General features: G+C 42.9%; 1 protein-coding gene across 2 annotated transcripts; it reads left to right on the top strand.

Annotated features, from left to right (window-relative positions):
* Nucleotides 1-851: 851 nt before the first annotated feature.
* Nucleotides 852-21,831, top strand: PYM1 (PYM1 exon junction complex associated factor). Of its 2 annotated transcripts, none has more exons than XM_083169211.1 (3): nucleotides 852-1,117; nucleotides 16,312-16,405; nucleotides 18,607-21,831. In XM_083169211.1, the coding sequence occupies exons 1-3, from the start codon at nucleotides 1,087-1,089 to the stop codon at nucleotides 19,055-19,057; spliced, it is 576 nt and encodes a 191-aa protein (XP_083025337.1). In that variant the 5' UTR covers nucleotides 852-1,086; the 3' UTR covers nucleotides 19,058-21,831. The 2 variants fall into 2 exon arrangements, with proteins under 2 accessions (XP_083025337.1, XP_083025336.1); XM_083169210.1 differs by having other exon boundaries at nucleotides 854-1,138.
* Nucleotides 21,832-27,931: the final 6,100 nt, after the last annotated feature.

The raw sequence follows: 27,931 nt of genomic DNA, 5'->3' as shown, positions 1-27,931 counted from the left end.
AAATAGACATAGGGGTCAAATAACACAGCTCTCTACAAATGCTAATATGTGGGATTATTATTATACTAGTATTTTGGAAGTCATTTTTCTGGTCACTTGGCAGATTGGTCTCCTCTTTGTCCACACTTTCTTTCCTTCCATCTTTCTGTCACACCACCATCTTTTGCTCTCTCTTCCCTCGGTCTCTTTCCTCCCTGTAATTCTGTGCTTTTTATGTCTGTCTCTTTCTCCCCTGTCTGTCTCTGCTATCTCTCATTATTCTATTCCCTCTTTCTGAACATTGTCTTGTCTGCTTTTAACCCCTTCAGTGGCAATCCCGAGAATTTTCCGGGCTACACTTCACGGCACAGACTGGCAAGCCCGCAAAATTCTTGGGATTGCCACTGTTTAGCGCCGGGCAGAGCCGCTAAGTTGATCACTGAACTCAGCTAGCTTCAGCGCTGCCCAGCTCCCTCTCCTCCGCCGTGCCTCCTCCTAACCCCAGGGCTGGGCAGCAGCTGAAATAGTGTTCAGCAGCGCTGCCGGGACCCTAGACACAACATGGTGGGGTTTGTTTTAGGTAGCGCTCCCCCGAAATAACTCGCCCAGTGTGGAGCGCTACCTTAAAAAAAAAAAAAAACACTGAAGGGGTTAAAGGCTTGGTGTTATAGCAGGGTTCTAATGTTTCTGTGCAGGCTAAAAATTGGCTGCTTTATCTCTACAAATGCAATTTAGATTGAACACACCCCAGGGCCCACACAAACCTAAAACATCACAGGACAGCAGCACCCCTGGCTGTACAGCACGCCCAGGCCGCGTCACGTGATGTCAACAACAACTAATTGGACATTTGTCACTGGGGTAAGCCTGAGTGAGCGAGCCCGGGACGCAGCTGCGTTGCTGCCGCTACAGGGGCGCCCTGTACAGCGCTCATAGACGCATCTGTTGTGGCCAGTGGCCATGATCTCAGTCTGGGCCTAGCTGCCTCTTACCCCCATTCCAAGCCCTATCCCCAAGCCCAGGCTTTACTCTGCTCTGCCTCCTCCATCCGTTCCCTCCCACTCCCAGCCGACAGGGGGCGGAAGTAAACGTAGTGAGAGGACCAAGATGGCGACTCCCTATGTGACCGATGAATCCGGTGAGTGTGGCACCGAGCAAGGTAAATGATTTCCCGGATCACCTCTATCTTGCCGCTAGCGTGCAGTTCCTATTGTGTTTTATCCTGTTCGTGTGTTGATTGGCAGCCCTGTGCAGGGTTCTGTGCCCGGTGTGCCCCCATCCATCATTCCCCGAGCTGCCTCCATCATTGTGTGCTCTGTTCCTGCAGCACTCGCCATGGACTGCGCCTCGCCGTGCACACCAGCAGCTGCGATACCTCTAAACAGATTATGTTGCATATGCACAAATTATTTAAAGCCAGATTTCATACAAATGGCCAGTGCTACTATTGAAAGAAACCAGGTGCAATTTGACCTGGCTGTGGGGAATGTGATTGTTACAAACGTGTAGCATATGCCCCTACTGGGGAACTGCTGGCAACTTACTGCTAATTGCCTACATTTAAAATGAATTTCTACATGGTAAAGTGGTAAAATAGGACAAAATAATGTAAAAACTTTCTATAGCACTGCAAAGTAACATCTACTACAGTTATTTGGCACCTGACCACTATATCTATGTATATCGATTTTATATTTTTGTGCACTGTTAAGATAAATGCTATTGTGAACAATGTATGTGGTGTGTTCAAATGATAAAATGACTTATCTCAAAAATGCAAGCTAGGATTTTCCAATATTTATTTTTTTAACAATTAGCATACATTAAATAGAATTGACGTTCATATATCACAGTCTGAGCTATTGCCTCTTTCATAGGCGGATATTTTATTTTATCAAAGATTGGTTGGTATATTATCTTTTTCAAATCAGCTCCTTATGCTGATTGGAAAAATGCAGTTGTTGACGGTGTGGGGGTGTATTCAATGACTTTTGCGAGCTGTGGCAGCGAGCAGTGCTGACTGCTTGCTGTCATAGCTCACACAGCCAGTATTCATCTGCGCCCCCCCCCCCCCCCCCCCCCCCCCCCCCCCCCCTGCATGCGCTGTATCCCTCTTGCTAGGTTTTTGTAGTGACAGGGAAATGGCGTGTGCAGCCCCTAAAACAGAAAGGCTCGCTGCTAAATGCAGCGTGCTCACTGCATTAACCATGAGCCTCGCTGTTTGGAGGAATCCTCGCCGTCTTCTGACAGCGAGGATTCCCCCGGAATGTAGAATAGGGTGAACGGCAGGCGCGGGGGTTAAACGGCCCATGGTCATAATTGAGTTGCATGTTCTGATGATGTGGGTCACTAAGGAACCACAGGAGCACGCATCATCAACAATCTATAAACCCTAGACAATAATTAATGATATCATTATCATGCATATAGTTAATGATCGATTGTAATGTGTACACATCTTTCCTGTCACTCTTCAAATACAGTCTGTGAAACAGAAGCAGATTGGCTGGTACTTTACTGTCACAATTTTATCTCACTCAGAGTTTTTTGATAAATATCCCCCTTAATGTTATATATATCTCTTTTTATCCACATGTGCAATATTGTGTCACCCATAGTGTTTACCTAACCTTGCTGGTCGGTGTATTTGTTCATATCATTGTGAAGCATGGTGAATAAGTGATGTGATCCTTGTTGCTAGTTCATAGAAATGAAATTCTATCCAGGCTACATTACAATAGTATCTACTGCCAAAGTGTTTTACACAAAAGGCATTTCTTAGTTCGATGGCATACAATAACACATGTAGCCTGTAAAGGTCCATACACACTGGGTGATTTTGCCCAGTGTCTATGTTGACCGATGATGGGGAAAATGCATACACACTGAGCGTTTTTTCGACCATTTTAGCAATTTTCCTGGGGATGGACGACATTCCATAGCAGGACACTATGGAATGCTGTCCACCCCGTCGCTCATCTGCTGGTAATACCAGGAAATGAACCCCGAGCCAGCGATGGAGTGGGCATCAGCACTCGCCACTCATCGCTGCCCCTTACACACTGGGTGGCTTTGGAGCTGAAAGCCGCTCAAAAGACAAAACAGAGCTGCTTTTAGCTCAGTCGCCCAGTGTGTATGGGCCTTAACTGTACTGCAAACAAATACAGATCTCAGATGGGATGTGGTACCCACCTATTTCAGGGTCCCACAACCTTACTGAAAGTAGGCTTATCAGAACTGATCTGACACATGAGAAGCAACATGTAATCTATTGAAAACCTGTTTAATAACACAAATCTAGCACATACTAAAAACGTTGTAGCTGGACTCAAAGGGATTTGGTAAAAACCGGAACAGTCTGGACCACCGGACCAGGGGGGTTACAAGTAATGCTGCTTTCAGACCGCATAACTGGCTTTGACCCTGTATTTGGAAACGTTTCCAAAAACGGGTCTGCCAGATAAAACCCCTTTCACACCGCAGCACTTAAACGGTATATTACCGTTTAAGTGCCGATTTTTTGACACTGGCAGACCCGTTTTTGGAAACTTTCCAAATACAGGGTCAAAGCCAGTGCAGCCTTCAGCCCTCCCCTCCGTGCAGCTCCCCCCCCCCCCCCTCGCGTGTCGACCGAGAGCATGTCGACGCCCCCCGCGCATGTCGACGCCCCCGCGCGTGTCGACGCCCCCCCACCCCGCGTGTCGGCGCCCCCCCCCCCCCGTGTCGACTTACCCCGTGCCGGTACCTCCGTTGTGGACTGCAGCTCAGTATGCTCGGAAAGCACTTATGAAAAAAGTGTCTTCCAGAAAATGGCTGCCCCATAGGAAACCCTGTTTAAAAAAACTGTCTTCCGTATGGGGGGCAGCCATTTTCTGAAAGACACTTTTTTCATAAGTGCTTTCCGAGCATACTGAGCTGCAGTGCCGGGAACCACAACGGAGATACCGGCACGGGGTAAGTCGACACGGGGGGGGGCGCCGACACGCGCGGGGGGGGTTCGACACGCGGGGGGGCCGTCGACACGCGCGCGGGGGGTGTCGACGCGCGGGGGGGGGGGGGCTCCAGTGCTGTGAATACTTAATGAGCGCTCATTAAGTATTCACTGTGCTGAATTTAGGACCCAGCTCATTGGCTGGGTCCTAAATACCGTTTCTGAGCCGATTTTTGCGCTAAAATACCGGTTCAGAAACGGGTAGGACCCTGCATTTTAACCGGTTAGAAAAAACGGCATTTTCTAACCGGTTAAGTGGGACTGGACCTTTCAGACCGCACACATTACCGTTTTAAAACGGTAAAAAAACGGCAATTTACCGTTTTAAAAGTGCGGTCTGAAAGGGGCATAACAAGTAGTAATTTGCGGGGATGTGACCTCATAAAATTTAATTTTCCTATTTCAGGGACTAGAATGACGCTTCTCCAATACTTTGGTAAAAGTTGTTTCTTGTGGGAGTTGAATATGCCTGTCTACTGAAGTTAATACAACTTTGTAAGCTCCTTACATTTGCAATTCCTTTTGTTTATTAATCTCTTTCAAGTGAAATGTCTCTACTACTATATTAAGGCAAATGCAGATGGTAAGGGAGGCAGGGAATCTACCATGACTGGTCCCCAGTGCCTGTTACCGCCTACACTTAACACAAGTGTCTAATTTTTATATTTAGGTTGGGAAGGGGTTTAAAGTAGTTTTATTGTGAAGTAAATAATGTTACCCTGTTTTTTTGTTTTTATGTATGTTGATGTTGTGGCACACTGAAATGGTAAGCCCCAAATGCAGTTTTCTATAAGAAGCTGCTGTATTTAAAAAAAAAAAAAAACATTCAGAGCTAAAAAATTATGCCTTGCACCTTTTTCTTTGACAGGTGTTACTTATTTTAGGGAAGGTGTATAAACTATAAATTATTTCTTGTAAAAATAAATGTTGGCATTAAGCCCAGCAGCTAGGGATTGTATGGTGCCGCCCTCCTGTTTCATGTAGATGTAGGGAATAATTGTTCCCTGTGGATCCAGGTGTTAATGAACTCTTGCGTCTAGGTGTGTGTGTGTGTGTATATGTATGTATGTATGTATGTATGTATGTGTGTGTGTGTATATATGTGTGTATATATATATATATATATATATATCATACACACACACACACACACAACACATGTTTGCTATTCTGAATTATAAACAATACACCATTGAGCCTTTTTTTTTTGGAAAAAGAGACTTTTTTTAATAAATGTATATGAATTTTGGACTTTATTTTGCTTGTTTTAAAATTTACCACAATGCTATGTTGATCTAATTACTAAGGTCATCTAAATTGCGCCATCTTACAATTGCTATCCATACTTTTCTTTACTTCGCCGATCCAACAGGGGATCTTGTAAGCCAGGCAGCCCAGACACAATAACCTTAACATTTGTGGCGCGAAACAGGGGTCTACTCTATCTATCTATCTATCTATCTATCTATCTATCTATCTATCTATCTATCTATCTATATCAGGGTTGCCTACTTTTGAAAAATAATTTCAGGGAGAAAAGTAGGGCCAGGGGCCGGGCCTGTCGTTGCCAGGGGGCGAGCCTTGCGTCACCAAGGGACCAGGTAACTATGAAAAAAATATATGAAAAACTCCCTTATACAAAATGCTCGTAATCCCGCAATCCTGTATAATTATCTGCACTACTTTCACATGCCAAAACTCCCTTGCCCTTAGGACAATGGTTCCCAAATTTTGTGCTCAGGCTCCTTAGGCTGGCTCTGATGGCACTTACAGGCATACTTGTCTACTCTACCAGAATGCCTGGGAGGCTCCTGAAAAATCAGATCCCCCTCCTGGCAAACCTCCCGTATTTACCTGATACAGTAAATAGCTAATGTTTTATGGGGGAACTGGCTGGCTACATGTTTGGTACATACTTTACCATAAACCCACAGGTGGCAACCCACCTGGACAATGCATGGGACATCACTGTAGGTTGCGTGGCATATGCATACAGTAGCTCTTCTGCGTGTCACATACCTGCCAGCACGCAGGGAGCAGCCACCGCCCAGCAGCCCGCACCAGGCAGAAAGCAGCCTCCAGCCCCGCAGCCATTGTACCTGAGTCAGAGTCACTGGGAAGCGCTACTTGGTCTCCACGGTGACAGCTGAGGATCTCGATCTCTGCAGGAGAATGTCACTCGCCACTTTCTGTTCCCTTTCATTCTGCCTCCGCCGCCTCGCGCCGGGCGGCGTTATCTGCCTCAGTCATCACGTCCGGCACCTAGAGAGTACACACGCGGAAGCTGCGCTGCTGCGGGAGAAAGGGGTCCTCTTCCGGGAGTCCGTGAGATGTCCCTGGATTCCGGGAGTCTCACGGACATTCCGGGAGGGTCGGCAACCCTGATCTATATACTAAAATGAAGGACAGAAGGTGTGCCTCATTGTGCACTGCTTATTTATTAAAAAACACAGATACTTTAAAAGCAGTTTCCCACACGGAGTGCTCATACCATGTGCTTTCCCAGGTGTGGGCTTAGGACCACATGGCATGCATATATTTCTACCACTGGCACAGCTGCAACCTCTCCTTTCCTGGGTGCCGGGACCTCCCACGGAAGTTGCTGCACGCCAGGTCTTTTACCCTCCTGGATCGGGAGCGCACTGGCTTTGTGAATTCAAACGCGTCACACACACATAGTCCAGGGTGGAGGCACTCGGACTGTTTAAATGATTTGATATAGATATATAAAATTTGGGTCATTCCATTTTTTTTAAGAGAGGATGTCAAAATTTCTGCCAAATATCTCCACTGTTTGACAATTAGTTTATAAAATGTTGATTTTTCAATTTAGTACATTCTTTACTAATTGCAGCTTCTTTATTCAGTTTATTTGAAGTACAATGGGTGTTTGGACCTGTAAGGTAACTCTTCCTCCTGAATCTAAACCAAATAACTTTCGGCCTTACGTTTAGCGTTATGGCAAAAATGTCCAGTTTTTGAACAGAATTAAATACACTAGGTTTAACTAACATTCGATATCCCCATTTTTGTTGTAGGTACTTAACAAAGGTCAGCATAGTACTATAATAGAAAAATTAGTCAACAATCACATTATTCTTACCTTGTTTGGAACCTTTTGTAACGGTCTGTAATTTTAATTAAAGTATCAGCAGAAAGTGTTCACTGCCTTCCAGTACTTTCTTCTATAGTAGGCACTACCATTATAAACAGGAAAGTGAATAAAAGGAACAAAACACTTATCTCTTAAAGGCAAGGACAACACATCTTGTTCCTTTACATTATGTTGAATAATATACTCAATGTACCAGATGTTATCATACACTGCTGCTATGTAGTGATCATTCTAGCACCCGCTATCTTTGTAAACCCATGCAGTTCCTCTTCCCTGCCTGGGGTGTAGCTGTCTGCTGTAGTGCTTCTAGCACAGTGTGGTCTGTATATCACCACTGATATGCAAACCAGACCTGTGCTAGAAACACCACAGCAGACAGCGACACCCCAGGCAGAGAAGAGGAACTGCATTGGTTTTCAAAGATGGCGGGTGCTAGAATGAACACTGGCTATGTATGTTTCAGTATGCAGATCACTTTAGTCTACGTTTTTTGGGGGGGTTTTGTGACTGTGGTCATAGTCACACTTTGGTTCCTGCTGTCGTCAGGTGATCTGATGACAATCGATGTGTAGCTCAGTGGTTCCCAATTATTTTTTTTGAATCTCTGCGCCACCCAAGTTGTAGAATTATTTTTGACACCCCTAGGGCAAATGTTTCTCCTTGATCAAATCAGAAAAAAATATATTGAATTAAGTAAATTGTGTTTAAATCTCACTAGGGTCAGTTATGTGGTAGTGGGCAGGATTCACTTCTCTTTGCCCACAATTTGACTATTACATTGGTTATAGATATTTTGAATTAGTCATAAACCACCAATCCAGGGCACCCCTGCAAGTCCCCCAAGGCACACCAGGGTGCTGCGGCACACAGTTTGGGAACCACTGGTGTAGCTCATCATTCCTAATAGGCTTAAATCTGTGAAGAGTACGTGTTCATGCCACAGTCTTTGCTGTTTATAGATAGCTATGCAGCTTGGCTTTGCAGTCCTGTATTTCATTTTGGGAGACGTTAAAGTAACTTTATGCCATGTGCATTCTAATTTGTCTAGCTATAGAGGTCCAACGTTGTCAAGATGTGATGGGTTTCCACCGCTTTCAGACTGGTTTGGGTGGCTAGACATTTAACTGTCCCTCCAAGCCATCTCACAGACTTTTACCATTTAAATGTGGCTTAATATAATGCAAAAGGGTGGATTGTTGCTTGTGAAGTGTCTCAGTGAAATTCTTGTGTTGCATCCTGACACACAAATGAATATGTTCTGTAACATCTAGTAATACAATAGTTTCCATGTTACTTTCATTGAAAAGTGTTTCAACTATTTAATGAAGTTCTTCTAGATCTGGGCATTTGTCAATGAAGCATACACGTTTTCAACTATAAGGATTTCTGTTAGCATTTTAGTCCATCTTTAGTGGTAGAGCAGCAACCAACAAGAATGTAATACCTCTTGCGGCAGCACGAATACAGCACATAGGACATAAGGAACAAAACTTAGACAACACAACTTGAATATTTTATAAATTAACTTTGAAAGCAAGATTAAGCTCTCCAAACAAGGACATTTTTTTTATTGTTGACTCAACTTAAGTTGTGTTAAACTTTTTTAAATGTAATTGTTTTATGTTGTAATTATGTATGTGGTACAACAGTAATCAAATGTCAACTTTATTATTTATTTGAAACTTGAAAGAGCAATACAGGTTTAGTAGCCCTTATCTGGAGATCTATTATCCATGGTTTCTGGAATTATTTTAATCATTTCTCTTCCTACCTTGGAACAGGAATAACTCAATTCTGCAGACAGGTCTCCAGCATGTGACCTGGCGCCCTCAAACACAGATAACTAGTGTATAACCACCTACCTTACATTCCTTTATTTGCTTTAGTGGAGTAAGTAGGAATCCTGTAGCTCTGTCCTGTAAAGAACTGTGTGAGACTATGGGGTGCAGTATGTATGTCTCTTTTCCTCTTACCTAATGTGGTGCTAGATCAGGGGGTAGGCAAGTCATTTTTATTGGAGTCCAGATATATTTATAATTATTTTGATCAAGGTCCACAAAATCAAATAACTGTAATGTAATTAATAACACTTTTTTTTTATTTTTTGGTGCTGACATTTCTACTACATTGCTTTTACATTTTAAGTATAAGTTTCAGCACCAAAATCAAAACTTGAGGCTTAAAACTTACATTACAACCTGCACTGCTGGGTAGCTAGACAAGCACTGTCAGTTAGTCTCCTGTGACTTGGGGCTCCTCTATGCTGCGGTACACGGAGGATTGGGATCCAATCAGCGTCTCAGCCTCCCCATCACTTCCTAGGATGCAACGACAGCCCGCTCACGTGACTAATCTAATCAATCGCTGTAATACTGGCACCATGATGGGGAAGCAAGATGGACAATCTGGCCTCTCTGCATTGTTACAGCGTGACTGCCATGTTACTGCAGCAGTGCGGCACTAATCTACATTTTAGAGACAGTCCGCTTTTCTGTCTGGAGATGGTCACCAGTTGCCTACCGTTGTGCTAGACTAACTATGGGCCTAATTCAGACTTGATCGAAAAGCACTTTTTCTCTAATGGACAAAACCATTTTGCACTGCAGGTGGTGCAAAAGTAACATGCAGAGAATTAGATTTGGGTGAGTTATTTTGTTTCCGTGCAGGGTAAATACTGCCTGTGGTTTTTTTTTTTTTTGGTAATCAGATAAAGGATATTTCAGTACTAGTATAAAGTGAAATAACGGTACCACCACTAGATGGCGATATTGTTATGCAGAGTGTACAAAATAAGCTGAAGTAGTGAAGTAATCAGTTAAAATAACAGAAATCAAAACAGCGTCTGTATTAATATTAACAAGCAACTGTAACAATTATAGTAGCTGGAAGATCAAAAGGGTTATTTTGCCGTTGCACTATTGTCCTCTTGACTGGGCAGTGTAATTAAGAAAACTGACCTAATAGAATTCTTTCCCGTTTGAAGTGTGACAGAAAAGTACAGTTTGTAGCATAAAATGCAGATTCCTAAGCATTGTCTTGGATCTACGGTACAAATATAGCACAAAAAAATATAGCAAACAAGGGGGTAGATTTATTAAGCTCGGTGAAGTGATAAAGTGTGTGGTCTTTCTCACCGGCCAATCAGCTCCTACCAGTCATTTTTCAAGCCAAATTCTGAAACTTCACAGTTAGGAGCTGATTTGCCAGTGATAAAAACCAGACACTTTATCACTTCACCGAGCTTAATAAATCTGCAGAGCTGGTCACCAGGGGCAACGTCTCCAAGGCTCCAACTCCCAGCACCAGCAGGCATGCTATGGGCGTGTAGAGGGGAAGACACCACTGGGAATCAGCGGTAGTGACTCGCAGTTCCAAACCTGTCTCGCAGTGGCCCCAATTAGACAGTGAAGGTCTCCAGAAAATGCAGGATGGGAGGGGAAGATGTCTCAGAGAGTCTTAACTGAGGGTAGCGTCTCCCGGGTCTCGTCTCTGTCAGAAAACAGGTCAGGGCTTCAGCAGGTAAGCCTGGGCTGGGTAGTAGTGCACCCCTGCGTCGGCCAAAACTTATACAATGGCACAGTTGAGGGGTTTGGAGCTCCGGCCTGGTTTTCGCGCCAAATGTTTGGCATTCATGCATGCCATCTACATGTATGGTCGGGCTTCGGTGGCAAAACACAATCTATGGACCAGAGAGGCATCAATCTGTTTTGTGAGACAAGATCTTGGTTATGAAGTTGTTATATACTCCAGAATCTGTCCGTACCAGAAGATGAAGGTAGAATTAATTCTGCCATCTCCAGAGCCCTGTTAAAATGAGGCCATACTGGATGCCCCACCCACTGGAAGTTTTTTTTTTTTTGTTTTGTGCTGAGCTATCTGTCATGGCCAGTGTTTGCTGGAGAGCGAACTGTGCATGTGTTCTATGCTGGAATCACTAGATATATACTGCATGCAGATCGCTTAGAATGGGGCTTTAATAGCCCCGTGTATGTCCCATAACACTCTCTGCACATGCTACATTTGCCCCACCTGCGGTACACATGGAACTGCCCATTTGTGAAAAAATGTGCTTTGCGATCAACCCTATGGCCCTTATTCTGGTTCACCAAATTCCTTCTCGAATGGACAAAACCATGTGCACTACAGGAGAGCAGATATAACCTGTGCAGAGAGAATTAGATTTGGGTGGGGTTTTACTTCAAAGTGAGAACTATATTGCAGTGTAAAAATAAATCAGTCAGTATTTTCCCTGCACTGAAACAAAATAACCCACCCAAATTTAACTCTTTGCACAAGGTACATCTGCCCCACCTGCAGTGCATATGGTTTTGTCCATTTGAGAACGAATTTGCCTTTGCTAGTGAACCAGAATAAGGGCCTATTTGTGTTATGTATAGGTAGTTGTATGATGTGTGATTTGGGTGCTCTATACAAATACAGTCTCCCGTATCCAAAATACCCAATTTATACAGGTTTTTCAGTACTTTGTAGTATCTGCTTTCCAAAATGCAATGTCTTGGTGATGGGACCCAAGTGAACACAGAGAATGTTTCATATACACTACAGGTTCTCAAACTTGGTCCTCAGGATCCCACATAGGGGCTGATAGCATGTAGATTTTCAAAAGCAAACTCCTTCGACAATGGACAAAACCATGTGCGTTTGCATTATATTGAGGTAGATTGTATTATATTATTATGTTATTGTGGGGCAGATTTATTAAGCTTGGAGAAGAGATAAACTGGAGATAAAGCGGAGAAAAGGTTAAAGGAGATAAAGCACCAGCCAATCAACTCCCAACTGTCTTTTTCAAACACAGTTGATTGGCTGGTGCTTTATCTCCTTTTACCTTTTCTCCGCTTTATCTCCAGTTTATCTCTTCTCCAAGCTTAATAAATCTGCCCCTGTATTCTTTTAAATCGTGTCATTTACTATTCTGAAAGCACAGTATTGTAATGTATTCTCTATGTGCTGACTTTTATTAGGATGTGGTTGATGGTTTGACGACTGAGAATGCAGGATAAATATTTATTTGAATTTTTTTACCGTTTTAGGTTCTAAATTTAAAGCCCAATAAAAACATTTTGCACATACGATAAGGTTGTTGGCAATATGAATGTAAACTCTCAGACTGAGCTTAAGCTGGATACACACTAGATGACACCCAAACCGTGAAATGTCTTCAACCGATCTCCTAGAGACGAACAATATTGGGGGGTTATTCAGTATAGGATCTCAAAAGCAAAATCTGTTTCTAATGAATAAAACCATGTGCACTGCAGATTCGGCAATTGTAACATGTGCAGCTGCCCATACGGAACGACCAGCTTCCGATACAGATCGTGTAATTAAATCTCTAGAACTCCCCAGCAGCTTCCCTGGCACATGATAGATCTTGAGAAGACGATGGGTGGGCTTAAGCGCTGCTCCTATGTGTGTGTGTCTGCTGGAAATGAGGTAAATGTCCCAATGATTTAAATGTAAATTCCGTTTATTTAAAATATATAACACAGTAAATAATTGGTGAATAATGTGAATTGGGTGACTTGGTGGGGGTAATGGGGCAAAGTCTGGGTGTGCACTTGGACACGTGAGGACCCTTTCGGGGATCGGGGGATCAACAGACCCCTTTCTACCATAAGCCCACTGGCTTATGTCCCTCAGTGTCCTGTGTGTTTCTGATGTTCCACACAGTGATGCTGTTACTGTGTTTCAAGTCAATTGTCAGGTGTGAGCAGTGTGCGGCGTCCCGCTGCACTGCTCCTTACCGTCTAGGTGCTGGAGCCTCTGATTTCGGATCCTGCTGACCCCTGGTCAGTCCTGACCGATTGTGGGGGTTGGTGGTGATAGGACCCGGAGGCGATGGGGTGTGTGGTGGCGCGGTTCGCTCCTCTGTACTGGGACTGCTGCAGCCGCAGCGTCCACTGTCCGTACGTGTGTGGCGATTCCCCGTTGGTCTGTGTGACGCGAGTTCCGGGTTTCTGTTCTCGCGAGAACAGTGCCTGTACCCGTGGTCGCGTCTTCAGACTGTAAACGCTCGACTCCTGCCGGAGGAGACTGGATACTGGGTATTCCTTCGGAGTGGGTGTTGGGATGTTTTGCAGGATTGTTGCGGTGAGGGTATGTGCGTGTACCAACGCGTTTCGGCATATACTGCCTTTTTCAAGGTATGATTTGCTGGTGCAAGTACGTGGGTATAAGTGTCCAGTGCTGTGCACTGATTGGTTGGCATCATAACGTCCTAATTGGTCTGGGAGGGTGAATAGGAAGGTCACCGCCCACCGCCACAGACCAATTAGGATCTATAGTAAGATTTCCCAGCATACTGGTCGTTTTGTAGCACATTAGATCATTAGATCCACCTCACGATCCGCAGGACCGCACATCGGATCGTAATCTTCGCAAAACTCCTCACAATGTGCACAAGAAAAATACACACAGTGCGCTTATGAGCCGTCTAAATTGTGCATTTGAGCCTGAAATTATTCTAAAGTATGGCCAGCTTTAGATTTGGGTGGTTTATTTTGTTTCTGTGCACGGTAAATACTGGCTGCTTTATTTTTACACTGCAATTTAGATTTCAGTTTGAACATACCCCAGCCAAATTTAACTCTCTCTGCACATGTTACATCTGCCCCACCTGCAGTGCAATACTGTTTTGCCTCTTGGAGAAAGATTTTTGCTTTTGAGATTCTTACGGAATAACCCCAAAAGTGTGTACACACTGCAATCTTGCCAACGGGGGTTATTCAGACCTGATCACTTCTGTGTGTGAATTCACACAATGATCGCTTATTGAATGACTGCGCATACATACGTCTCACAGGACACTAAGCACTTTTTTTGATCGCAGGGTAGCCGCTGCTGACAGGAAGTCGCGTGTGGGGCCGGTAACCGGCTGTTATCTGGGAGTGTCAGGGAAAAGACAGGCGTGCCCGGGCGTTTACAGGGAGGAAGTGTGACACCACTACAGCCTCCGATCAGCTATTTCTGTTGGAGGGTCAGGCTTACGCACAGACTGCACACACTGGAAAAAACATTAGATGGCGAGTGAGCTGCAAATGGATTTGCAGTCATTCGAAGACTTGCCCAGGGCGGATTTTCACTCTGGTTGTTGGTGGCTATCTAATCGCAGAGCAGCGATCAGGTCTGAATAGCCCCCATAGTCCATTGTCATATCCAGGATTATGCTGTCATTGACTATATCCTCAGACTGAGCTGCATGTAGGGGTGACTGAGTATAACGCAGAGGCCACGCAGGAGGGTGCATTAGTCGATTTACATCAATGTTTTGTGCTTCAGAACTGTCTGAATCAGAAATCTAGTTGCAAACATCTAGTGCATGGGTCTTCAAACTGCGGCCCTCCAGATGTTGTGAAACTACAAATCCCAGCATGCCTTGCCACAGTTTTGCTATAAGGGAGTGTTAAAACTGTGGCAAGGCATGCTGGGATTTGTAGTTTCACAACATCTGGAGGGCCGCAGTTTGAAGACCCATGGTCTAGTGCAGAGCTGGGCAACACCGACCCTCCAGATGTTGATGAACTACACATCCCAGCATGCCTTGCATCAGTTTCAGCATGGCCACATAGCAAAACTAATGCAAAACATCCTGGGATGTGTAGTTCATTAACATCTGGAGGACTGGTGTTGCCCAGCCCTGGTCTAGTGTGTACCCCGTTTAAGATGGTGTATTTTATTTGTAGTATTCATTTTGTGGTGACAGTGTACTGGATAACACCAGACTAGTGGAGGATCTTTCTATATTATCCTAGTTACTCTTTTACTAACTTCCTATAGTATTCCTCCTAGCTGAGAATTATTCTACTAGTTTTATAAGTAGAAGTGCCATAAAAGGCTGCATATAAAAATAAATGTAGTGTTCATTCTAGCACCATGCATCTGTCACAACCCATGCAGTTCCGCTCTCCTGCCCGGAGTGTCGCTCTCTGCTCTTGTGCATCTACCACAGTCTGGTCTGTATTGCACTGCTGCAGTGAGACTTTCCAGGTGCTGCATGGGTTGTGACAGGTGCAGGGTGCTAGAATGAACACTGGAAATGTGGCACTCATAAAGGCAGCCTTTAATAACACAAATGTTTCCTTGTCCTGGCTGATTTCTGGTGGAAGATTGTGGGGCCCTGTTAGAGACCTTTTAATGATTCAGTTTTGGAGGCCTTGCTCTTCTATTCCATATGATGAAATTAATGTGTAACTTTTTTTGGTAACATCTGTTTATTGAGTTTCAGTAGATATCTACTTTGTAACAGTTAGGATAAACAATAAAAGTAGAGCATTACACATGTATAGATCATCATAATTGAAACGGTGGTCACAGCTTGTGTTAACAGGTCATCGAGGAAGTAGACTTGTATTGGACCAATACAACATAGTGGTTTCTGGATCGACCATATAAAGAGTTATTGCAGAGGATAAGTATGGGCCTCAATCAATATAAAAACTCTTAAGAAGTCCAGGAGTTTCGGGGTACCATATAGTACCACTAGGATCCAGATGAACTATTTGCATATAATCAAAAAAATGAAACATGAAAGACACAAGACATGGAGGAGGAACAATACACTAGGAATTGATGGGGGGGGTCCTATAGCATTTGTATCTCTTTAACAGGTATACTGGGATACATTTCAGTTTAAGAATGCATCAACTCGACTCAGGCATTGTCAATAAACTCTTTAGGCATTTAACAATGATCTTTTCAGACCCCATTCTGTGTTGGTAAACATCCTTAATATTTGGTGGCGCAAGTCTTGGTTTAGTGTTTCAATATATCGTCCCCATTTCTTATAGAACATTAGTATCCCTTTTTCTATATCTGGTAAATTTCAGTAGCATGTTTTGCACTTCGCCTACCATGGGAGTGGAAGACACAATCCAATGCTTCAGTACTGGATCGGAATGTATTCTTTATCTAAACCTCTGCTGATCCATCCTTCAAAATTTAGCGAAGAGAAGTGCAAATGGGTCTAATATGAGTTTGGTATGAAAAGTAGTGTTGATAAAGCTAACTATTTTAAACCAGAACTTTTTAATTTTCCTGCATTCCTACCATTGTTCGATGTATGGGGAAATGCTTGTCTTACTAATGTGTAACATTTTAATCGTATACACAAATTAAGGTTTTATGTTTATACAAATGCAAATTCAATATATTTTGTATAGATTATCTTCCAATAGGTTTTTTTTTTCTTTCTCTTAACAAAAAGGGAAGTACATAGCGGCCACTCAGCGCCCAGATGGCACCTGGAGAAAGCAGAGAAAAGTAAAGGAGGGATACGTTCCCCAAGAAGAAGTCCCTGTGTATGTATCTCACATTGCAATATGTATCCATCTAATCATGTAGTTTCTTATATAGTGCAGCATATTCCATTGCACGTTAGAATTGAATATGCTATGCAACACTAGATTTGAGCAATATGTGAAATTACTATCAGCCCTGAAACAGACCTAACTGCTGTATACCCTTCTTTCCTTACTAATTTACAGTACTTGATACATACCAAACTTGGAGCATCCTATCTGTCTTCCTTGCAAGGAAAAGTAAAGGCCCGGCGCTCTCTTTCTTTCTTTCTTTCACTCACTCTCACACACCACTCTGCTCACATACTGGGAGTTTATAAAGATCCACTAGATGGCGCCTGCTCCGGCCTAGTGATTGAGGCAGGAGCTGTTCTTCTGATTCCTGGCTCGCCTATCAGAAAGCATTCCTCCAGAACAGAATATTCCACTATTCCACCATAGGGAAGCTCTGTAAGCTCTGATGGGAATTTCCTTATGGGATAAGTGATACTAGAGACGTGCAGAGGAGTTCTAGATCCGGTTTCATCTGGTGGGAAGCTCTAATAGTGCTACATAATATACTGTAGATCCATTAGAGACTATAAGCATGTTTCTAATACAGGTATATCCAATTAGTCCAGGAAATTTGAATGGCTAGCCCCAGGGAAGGAAATTAGTCACGGTAAAGGCATACTCCCGGTGCAACTTTAACCCCGTTTCTAAGTGGTCTGATTAGATCGCTTAGAAATGAAGCACAGATCGTTCCGTGTGTATGGCCACATCAACTGCGATGCGCAGTACTGCGCGCTGCTATCTCCCGCAGAGATAGACAGTTCATGCACTGTCCATCATGCTAGATTGTGGGTTATTGCCTATAAATAGCCAAACCCCGCTCAGCACACATCACAAGTACATCACAAGTGCATCACTTGTGTGCCACGATCTGTGTTTAGCATATCTCTCAGCATGGAGGCCATCGTCCTTTTAGTCAACATGACTAATTGGATACAGCCCTAATTGGGTACGACTAATTGGATACGACCTTTTCATGCCCTACTATCCACTAGGGCGTGGAGTGAGAATATAATAGTGTGGCGAGCCACCGAGCCCGAAGCGTGGCGAGCGCACGCGGATACCTTCACAGTTATACGCGTCCCCTCGCGGGCTTCACAGGTGTCCGATGCGACGCCAACACCTGTGAAGCCCGCGAGGGGACGCGTCTACCTGTGAAGGTATCCGCGTCCCCTCGCGGGGCTCGCCACGCTTCGGGCTCGGTGGCTCGCTGCGCTCGCCACACTATTATATTCTCACTCCACGCCCTAGTGGATAGTAGGGCATGAAAAGGTCGGAGGACTCGTACCGCCGCCCCTCGCGGGCTCGCTGCGCTCGCCACGCTTCGGGTTCGCGTGGATCGTGGGGTGGCGTTAAAAATTGGGGGTGACATTTAAGGGTTAATGGGCTCTGTGGCCCATTTAACATTGATTTCTATGGCCAAATCGGGTCCATTGAGCCATTTAACAGTAAAATCGGGTCCATCGCGCCTTTTAACATTGATTCCTATGGGAAATCGGGAGCATCGCGTCGCGGGCATCGCGGGTACATTTATGGCCGGCCGCTACGCGACCGACACGATTTCCATGTTTAACATGGGTTTCAATGGGAAATCGCGGGCATCGCGTCGGTCGCGTCGCGGGCAGACATAAATGTACCCGCGATGCCCGCGACGGGCGCCGTTCTAGGTAAAGAGTACCAAATTTAGTTTTATGGATGCTCCACCCTCAAAAAAATGAAGGTACAATAATAAAAAAAATCTTGAACAGAAACCTGGTTTGTTCACAAGGGGCATACTTGCCATACAAGGAGAAGCCCATATAGGAGGCACTTCAGACCAATTTCGGGGGCAGGACTGAACTTGCTTGTCATTATGCCCCATCCTCCAACACAGAAAAAGGGGGCGGAGCCAAATGGCACTACTAGTCATTTAGTCTCGCCCCCTTTCTGTGTCCCTAGGAAGCGGGCAGGGCGGGAGAAAACCACCAGCTCTTCCAGGGCTGCGGAGGACTTCCCCAAAATAGTGTCTCCTGCAGCTTGCAGGAGGGTAGGCAAATTTGGCCTGAACAAAAGAAGTATTTGCTTATGACAGGGTAACATTATAGTAAATTATTTTATATAAATGGTCTGCACTATTTTTTTTTTTATATGATTTTAATTTTTCCCCACAGATATGAAAACAAATATGTCAAGTTTTTCAAAAGCAAACCATCACTTCCCCCAGGCCTAACTCAAACAGAGTCCCCTGCTAACAAAGCACAGACCACCAAGGCAGATGCAGAAACTGCTTTGTCTAAAACAGCAAAGAGGAATATTAAGCGCAAAGAGAAGCGGAAACAAGACAAAGGCGAGCGGGATCCTGTGGACGAGTCCAGACAGGAGCTGGAGCGGGTGCATATTTCAGAAACCACAGTGCAGAAGGACAACACAACTAATGATAACCCTGCAGCTGAGAAGGCCAAGAAAATAAAGAACCTGCGTAAGAAGCTTCGGCAAGTGGAGGATCTACAGCAGAAAATAGACTCTGGCGAGATCAAGCAACCGTCCAAAGAGCAATTAGAAAAGTTGTCCAGGAGGAAAGCACTAGAGGAGGAGATAGAGGACCTGGAACTGGACTTGTAGAAGCCCCTAAAATGTAGTGGAAGGCATTTTATCATGGGCTATATTTAGCATCATGGGACATATTTAGCATTTTTCTCTTTTGTTTTCTCATTAGGTTAATATTGCATTTTGGGTTTTTTTTAAGGATAAAGTTCTGAAAAATTTCCAGGCACTAGTCATGGCGGACTCCTTGCAGGACACCTGATCTTTAGGATCTATGTTAAAGCATTGTTTGTTTTTTTACTCTGGCACTGAAATGAGGACTATTTCATACAATAGATACATACATGTATACGAGTGAATGTGGCACAGCTAGAACATGTCAGACCATATAGAGTAGAATGCCAACTGGAAATTTTTGCAAAATTGTCACCCCATGTCTATCCAAACAATGTGTCTCACTGCTGGAACAGAAGTCTGTGTGGTAGGCTAATGGGAAACAACGAGATTTGTGAACACTGCTTCAACGTACGCATACTACAGTATAAAGCAATAACGAGTATCGTAAATTACATGAATCAATTTTTCTGGAAATGAAAATGGCTAAATTAGAACTCTTTCCCATGCTGTAATACTACGAAGGATGGCCTGAAGGAAAATGATTGAAACAGAATTATTGTGTTTTTTATAATAAATTGACATGACCTCTTCATAGGAATATCATGTGTATGGATATCCAGGGTCCCTCTGCATTAGTTTTCTCTGATGATAATTCTCTGCTACAAAATCTCATTGGTTACTTTTCCCAAACACACATGAACGCTGGAGTTGGGGAGTGCTGCTGAGCGTGACATCTTGACTGTATAGTCCGTCAGTCAGTAATCAATGTCGTTTCATTCAATGGAAATATGTTTACCCTGGTTTATTAGCTCTAACATCATGGCTGAATGAAACTTGCCCGTGGTGTTGTAAACTTTAGAATAGACAAATTAACTACATTAGATTTATTGATGCACCAAATCCAAAATACAGAAAATACCTTATTAAAATGTACCCTTCTGTGCAATGTAACTTGCTCCTTCCAATTTGACATATGACCTCTCTGCTTCTCTAATACCCCTTTCACATTACACTTTGGTCCAGGGTTCTTGCCAGGTTGGTGACGTATGGAACCAGGTCGAGGTTCGGTCTGAAAGAACCACAACTTATAACCCAGGTCAACCAACCCGACAATTTGACCCGGGTTTGGAGGGTTAAACCTGGGTCACCCTCTTTATAATTGGTGACCTGGGTTTAGTGTGAAAGCGCAGTACCCGGTTTGGACACGGCTTTGCGATGTGAAAGGGGCTATATGAGTATTTTGTGAATGCCAGGTTCCTCCCAGAAGTAACGGCCAGCAATGAGGCATGTGCTACAATGCAATATCTGTTGTTATTTCTATGAATCTCAAAAATAAACTTTGCTGTAAGCTGTTTTCTATAGAGAACTCCCCTGTATGCTTTTCCTAACATTTTGGAGTTTTATCAAGGTGAGATTTATTATCATTTATTAGAACATTTCTTAGACTTGGACCTGCCATTGTTTTATTCCAAATTTACAGATCTACAAGCATATATTTTTTTCTTTTTACATTTTTCACTCTATTGTCTGTGCATTAGGTCAGGCATTCCCAACCACGGTCCTCAAACCACACCAACAGTGCAGGTTTTGTAGATATCCAGGCTTGAGCACAGGTGACTTAATTAGTATCTGAGGGATTCTGATTAAACCATCTGTGCTGAAGCCTGGATATCACTAAAACCTGCACTGCTGGTGTGCCTTGAGAACTGTGGTTGGGAATGCCTAATTTAGGTTGTAGATTAGTGCAGTGGAGCTCAACTTTTATTTTTATTTTTTTATATAGTTTTTATTAAAACTTCCCCAAAGTGGTGATCCACTACCCTGGATTACCAGAGTGTCTACAAAAGAATGCTATAGAACAGAGGTTCCCAAATGCGGTTCTCAAGGCAACACAATGGTCCATTATAGCCATTCTTGGCCACAGGTGGCTTAATTAGTACCTCAGTCAATTTGATTTAAAATCTGTGCTAGGCTATGGATTTACTTTACACTGTTGGGGTTCCCCGAGGGCAGTTTGAGAACCTCTGCCTATAGCCTGGGAGCCCTAATCCAGATTCTGGATCTTTGGGTTTTGAACAACAAACTACATTTCTGGATTGGTTTATGGCATTTGAGATGATTGTATTAGTGCTGCCTACTGAACCTTACTAAGAAGCTGCCTAGCTCGCCAATAAAATGAGTAGAACACACTTACACTGTAGCTCTGCAATGTCTTTTTCACATGCAGAGCTACAGCCACAATGAGTAAATGATCCATAAATTAAATCAATGTTATACTCTTAAATACCCCCATGAAAAACCTACCTAATGAGCATTTGTATTCCATATGATCATGTTTGGTTACTAAGAGTACAATAAAGGTGATGTATATACATAGTCCATATGCTGTATAGATGAGTTAGGATGCCTGTTAAATGCGAAACTTACGACTTTCATAATGGGCCTTATTCCGATGATGAACATGAATGCAAGTTGCAATATTTCGCAGCAGCAACCTAGAACTATTGTGCATGAGAGCTGCTCTTTGCATTGTGTGTCTTCTGACACGAAACTTGGACTTGCATCGTTGAATAGGTAGGGGGGATAGGATGGAGATTGGAGTAGGCTTAGGGACACAACCAAACTACTGGAAGGGTAAGGTGTGTAGATGTGATTGAGATTGGTTGGAGGCACTATAGTACAATTTACAAACTTATGCTGTGTACACACGGTCTAATTTGACATTCGATTTTGACTATATAGTCAAAATGGAATCTGGATCGCATATACATCGTATGGAGATAGAACATGTATCAAAGCTTTCTATCCCGAATTGATGCCGATGCACGCTCCCGTTCAGCTGAAATCAAAAAGCCAAATAGACAGTGCAGCAATTACTATATAGTGCAGATTGAATGTAGATAGTAGGAATTGCATGTAAATAGTACAGAAGGTAGATTGTCTAAGCTCGTGAAGTGATAAAGTGTCTGGTTTTTATCACCGGCCAATCAGCTCCTACCTGTAATTTTTCAAACCAAGCCTGTAACTTCACAGACACTTTATCACTTCACCGAGCTTAATAAATCTGCCCCTGAGTTTGTAAAGATTGCATAGCAATTGAATCTTAAGTCGAATAGCAAAGGAATCTCACCGTGTGTACACACCATAATAATGATGATATATCTTATTGGATAAAAATGACTAAAAAACACCCAGTGATGTAAATGCAGTGAAACACAGTAACTGGGTTCAGAATACTCCTTTTGCACAAATCGTGCGTCCAAATCTGTAGGGGACGGAATGGTGCCCATGTGTTTTTAAGTAGTGTTAGAACATGTCTGGTTCTCTTAGCATTTCAGATTCTACAAGACACTTGGGTACTTACTATCTGCACTATACATCCATTTAATATAATGTTTACTGTGACTTTTACGTGAAGCCACTCCTTGTGTCCTATTCCTGATGCACCTGACACCGTTACATGGAGGGGATTGCTGACTTGCATTTGTGGCCAACTCTGGTTTCAAGATGCACCTTTTTGGGGGAGCTTATCAAATTATGCTTGCATCCAACTTTGAATAAGGCCCTATGTATGGTCCTAGTCGGCCACTTGACTCCTGTTTCCAAACGTTTCATCTCTGTATATTCTAATCCCCTCCCATTGTGTGAAAAGATGCGCCATTTATTTAAACTGTTATTGTATTGTCTGTTACTTTTTTTTATTATAAAACAGAAGGTGTAATAAAACATTCCTCATTGCACCACTAAACTACGGAGTTGTTTTTGAGCTGCACATCATGGAATCAAACACTTGGGGGGGGGGGGAGATGCAATATTCTGATTTGGTGACTTGAATCTCCATATAAAATTCTAATACCAGCAACATAGTTTTGATGATAATTTTACTAACAATGTTATGACACTCAGATATTGTTTGAGAATCTAATTCTACATTTTTGGTTGAGGATAATATGGTGATGTTTTAGGTCGAGTTTCAGAAGTGTGCAGATATGTCCGACATCTGTGATTTGCTAAAAGAATTGCGTAATGTAAGTGTGCAACTGATCCAAGATTATGGACTGGTCGGACATGTCAGATCATCCACCATGTCCATGTATACTTTACTGTGAAGGAACCAGGAAATGTCTCCTCTCTTGGGGAGGGACTCTGCTATTGTCTGAAGAAACTTCAGTTTCTGCCCATTATTACTTGGGGCATGTGAGGCTGTCAGATAAAATGTCTGGTAATTATCTGGCGGTGTGTGCCTGGCTTAATTATGGAATATAACAGAAGTGTTCGGAGACTGTTAATGTGTGTTATTCAGGAACTCTGGAAAGTAATGTTGCTGACACAAGTGGAATGGAACAAAGTTCAGTTCAACTGCCTAATTGATATGGAGATCCATTCACTAAGCCTTGGAGAGAGGTAAAGTTCCCAGGCTAAAAATGCTACTGTATCAGCAGGCAGGATTTACTGTCTATAGTTTTGAGAAAATGATGTATACAATTTAGTTATGGTGGCAACACAATCCCACCTTTTCAGATTTCAGCTGATAAGTCACATGATTCTTCTACATAATACATATTACACCTGGGAATAGGACTGGCAAAACCTTACAGAACAAGCCGGTGTTTCGCCACACATTTCACACTGCTACGTTATGTTGGCAAGCATCTCGCCAAGTCTGCAGTATTGTGAATCACTGAACTGTATTGACCTTCATGTTTCTGGTGCTGGCAGTTTTAGTCAGGTCAGTTGACATCTCGTGGGTTAATCACGCTGCTGCTGCCACGAGGATGTGGTCATGGTAATAGGAAGACATCTGCATTTGTCATATATCTTGCATTTTATTTTTCATTTCATTGCTATTTTATTAATCCAAAATTGGAAGTGACACAGGACAGCATGACTTTCTAGCTTACATTTATTAAACTAATTTCTGCATTGAATGCCTGGTTATCAGAATCAAATGTGTCATCAATAGAAGTCATTTTAAGACAAATTGTCTTCAAATTGGTGAGTGTACTATACGAGTCTACTCGATCAACATCTGATCAGTATATAGCCATTATAAAATAATGTGTTCCCCTTATCAGAGAATTTGTCGGGGGGGGGGGAGTAGACCTCGCCTGAAGCTTAGCATTCTACAGAGATCAACTGACAAGGGGGGTCTTTGCCTCCCTAATATATTAGGGTATTATAACGCTTGCCTCCTAGCTAGAGACTTAGAATGGTTGAGATCTGACACGGTTAAACAATGGGTACAAGTTGAAAAACAAGCCCTCCCAATCCCTATTTCTATATCCCCATGGCTCCCCGTCTCACCATCCCACCATTGGGCCCAGGTTAACATGCTGGAGTTCTATGAGAAAGAACCTTTCTATTTCCTTTAAGAACTCCCCTTATCTGTCTTTCCTGGCAAACACCCATTTCCCCCCAGGATTGGATCTCCGGGCCTTCCACTGCTGGCTGGAGAGGGGCCTTTTTAGGATCGTACAGTTGGTGAGCGGGGGAACAATCGTGTCCTTCAATGACCTACAAAGTGGATGGAATCTACCCCATACTGAATACTGGCGATATCTTCAGGTACACCACTTCCTCAAGTCGCTGGGTCATTCCAGCGCCCCTCAGAAGACCCTGACACCTTTTGAACTTCTGTGTAAAGGCCCCTCAGCTCCCACCCATACTATTTCCCTGATCTACAATCTTCTCTCTGAAGATGCAAGCCCCAGTTTTCCGCACTTTACTAAAACATGGGACTTGGAACTAGGGGAAGAAGTGGGGAAAAACATTGGGGTAAGATATTTAGCCTGGCTCATGCCTGCTCTCCTAGTGTGGGGGTCCAGGAAGCCCAATATAAGCTGGTATCCCGCTGGTATAGATGCCCTGAAGTACTTTCCAAGATGGGGATTGGTGTACCTGATGTCTGCTGGCGCTGCTCTAATGCTCCTGGCAACCCACTCCATATATGGTGGCAATGCTACAAGAAATCCTTGCTCTGTCACTTAAATAATGCAGCTAAGGCAGTCATTCCAATACGTTGGCGATCCTCCTCTCCTCCAATGATCAAGGACTGGCTTACTAGTAGATTCTTACAGGGAAATAGAAGACATTCTATCCTCTGCGGAAGATGCACATGTAACTTTCAGAGATACTTGGTTCCGCTGGATGGACTTCAAAGATTCAAAAACTTTCAAATACATCATCACGTCCCCCCCTTAGCCCATCTGAGAAACAGTGACCCTTCCGAACCCAGCACCTTTTGGTTGTCTCCCCCCATGATCCTATCAAAAGACTGGGAGGAGCAGAATTATATACCAGTGGTGGGCGGATCCTAAGGAAAAAACTACCTGTCTATAAATAGGAGAAAGGGCCTAAAGAAATGGAATTATCATAAATAAATTTGCTGTTTCTTGATAGATACATATAATTATACATATCATTAAAAATATTGATTCTTATGTTTTTTTAGTTTGTTTATATATAGTAGTGTAATGTTAATGTGGTTGTAATCGAATTACAGACTCTCTTTCAAGATGTGGAGACTGTGGACCTGTAGTGTCCTCCATTGAAGGCAAAGGATTTCTTTGTCTTGGCTCAAAATGTGATAACTGTCGACGTCTGGTAGTGTTAGTGCTGTGGATTGACCTACAAGGAAAATATTTCAGCTATCACAATTATACTTATGCACATAGGTGCATCAACAAAGTATGTAAATACTTATGTACATGTGATTTCTTAGTTTTTTATTTTTAATAAATTTGCAAAAATCTCCCAAATTTTTTTTCGCGTTGTCAGTATGGGGTATTGTGTGTAAAATTTTGAGGGGGAAAAAAGGAATTTATTCCATTTTGGAATAAGGCTGTAACATAACAAAATGTGGAAAAAGTGAAGCGCTGTAAATACTTTCTGGGTACACTGTACTTGTGTTCTGCAGATCCCTTGTGATGGCATATAAATGATGATGATAATAACAATAATAATTAGAGAATCATTACAACATTGTCATTGCAGAAAAGACAGGTCTCTAATACAGGGTTCATGCAAAAAGTCGAGAGTAATACTGTCCGCAATCAAACTAAGATAGAAACCGATGCAGCGCTTGATGATAAATCATTAAAAGATAATAAGTGGTACACTTAATATGATAAAAATACATATAAAAAATACATATAAATGTAGAAGCTTATAAAAACAGAAAGTATATCCCTAGTTCTGCACTGTAGGAGGCAGCCACAAGATGAATATTCAGAAGGAAAGTCCGTCTAGATAACATATTGCAAGTATCAACAAAGAGAGATGAATATGCGTCCCAGGCGCCAACCAAATGGTATCAATAATCTGTATGTAAAATAGGAAATATTCCATTCACATGACCATCATTCCATCTTGACGAGTGGGTAAACTCTCATTGTTGTTTAGGGTTCAGCCCACATAGGAAACCTAAACAGAGGGAAAGAACTGGATATGGTGAAGCCAGTTTTTAATACATACAATAAAAACACATTTATAAAAATATGTTCACAAAAAAAACATTAGCCAACAGTGAACTTTCTCACTTATGGAGAGAAGGGAAATGGTGAGTGTCCGTTCCTATAAATAGCCGGAATGACTCTTATTGGAAAGTTGTAGATGGAGTAATAATTACCACTTCCTGAATGATGGTAAGGCAATATGTCCACTGAAGTTCTGGTTACCTCAAGAATAGGTGGGCATAAACTGGCATCTCCGTGCTGGTGATGGTGGATGTAAGTGGTAGAAAATGTCTTGTCTGGTAATGTGGAAGCTGAGGGTGCCAGCGATACTCCGAGTAGCAGCAAGTTTGGAATCTACAATAGGGAGAGTCTGAGGCAATCTCATTGGCCACATACTTTTGTTACTATGGAGATAGAGGGAAGCTATTATCAGTGAGAGAGCGTTGACACAGAAGTCGCTTGTCAATGCTGGTAATAAGCAATCAGCTCAATTGGCTGAGGAATAAGGTAGTGGTCATTTGGCACATGATCGCAACTCAATAGTCGCGCTATCTCGGCCTCAGCCGGTCGGACATCGCATGATCGCAACTTAGTAGTCACATGAATTTGAGTCTCTGGTCCGAAGCTGGACAGTCAATAGGTTGATACCAAAAGGTCGACATGCACTAGGTCAAAAGGTTGACATGAGCTAGGTTGACATTAACAAAAGGTCGACACAAAGAAAAGGTCAACATGGCAATGGTCCACAAATTAAAAGATTGACGACGAGATTTTAATATATTTTTTACCATTTTGAGCATTTTGGTGTCAACCTAGACCAGGGTTAGCCAACTCCAGTCCTCGAGAGCTACCAACAGTTCACATTTTCCAGACAACCTAGCTGCTGCACAGGTGCACTCATTACTCACTAACACATTATAAATGATCCACAGGTGGAGCTAATTACTTCACTTGCGATTCTATGAAGAGATCTGGAAAACATTAACTGTTGGTAGCTCTCGAGGACTGGAGTTGGCTACCCCAGACCTAGAAAGTGTGGTTCTTTCCATCTACACCCCTTTCACTAGTAGTAAGGCAATGAACCAGGAATGTTGTGCAAGCTATACGGTCAAACACAGAGATTTATATGCACGGTATGTAATTAAGCAAATATGTATATTTATTTTGTGTCATTGCATAGGTACAGTAGCACTTGACAAGAGAATAAATGAGGAAATATAGCTCAGTACAATGGGTGTTATTCAGTAAAGCAAATTCTTTCTCTAATGGACCCCACACAGACACAGTGCATGTTTTGCAGGTCTCCTCACAGGATCAAATTAAGTAATTAGCTCCACCTGTGGATCTTTTAAAATGTGTCAATCAGTAATGAGTGCACCTG

This window comes from Crinia signifera, chromosome 2 (assembly GCF_055691185.1).
Source record: "Crinia signifera chromosome 2, ASM5569118v1, whole genome shotgun sequence".
In the NCBI taxonomy this organism is placed as follows: Eukaryota; Metazoa; Chordata; class Amphibia; order Anura; family Myobatrachidae; genus Crinia; species Crinia signifera.
This window is presented reverse-complemented; position numbering and strand designations above follow the sequence as displayed.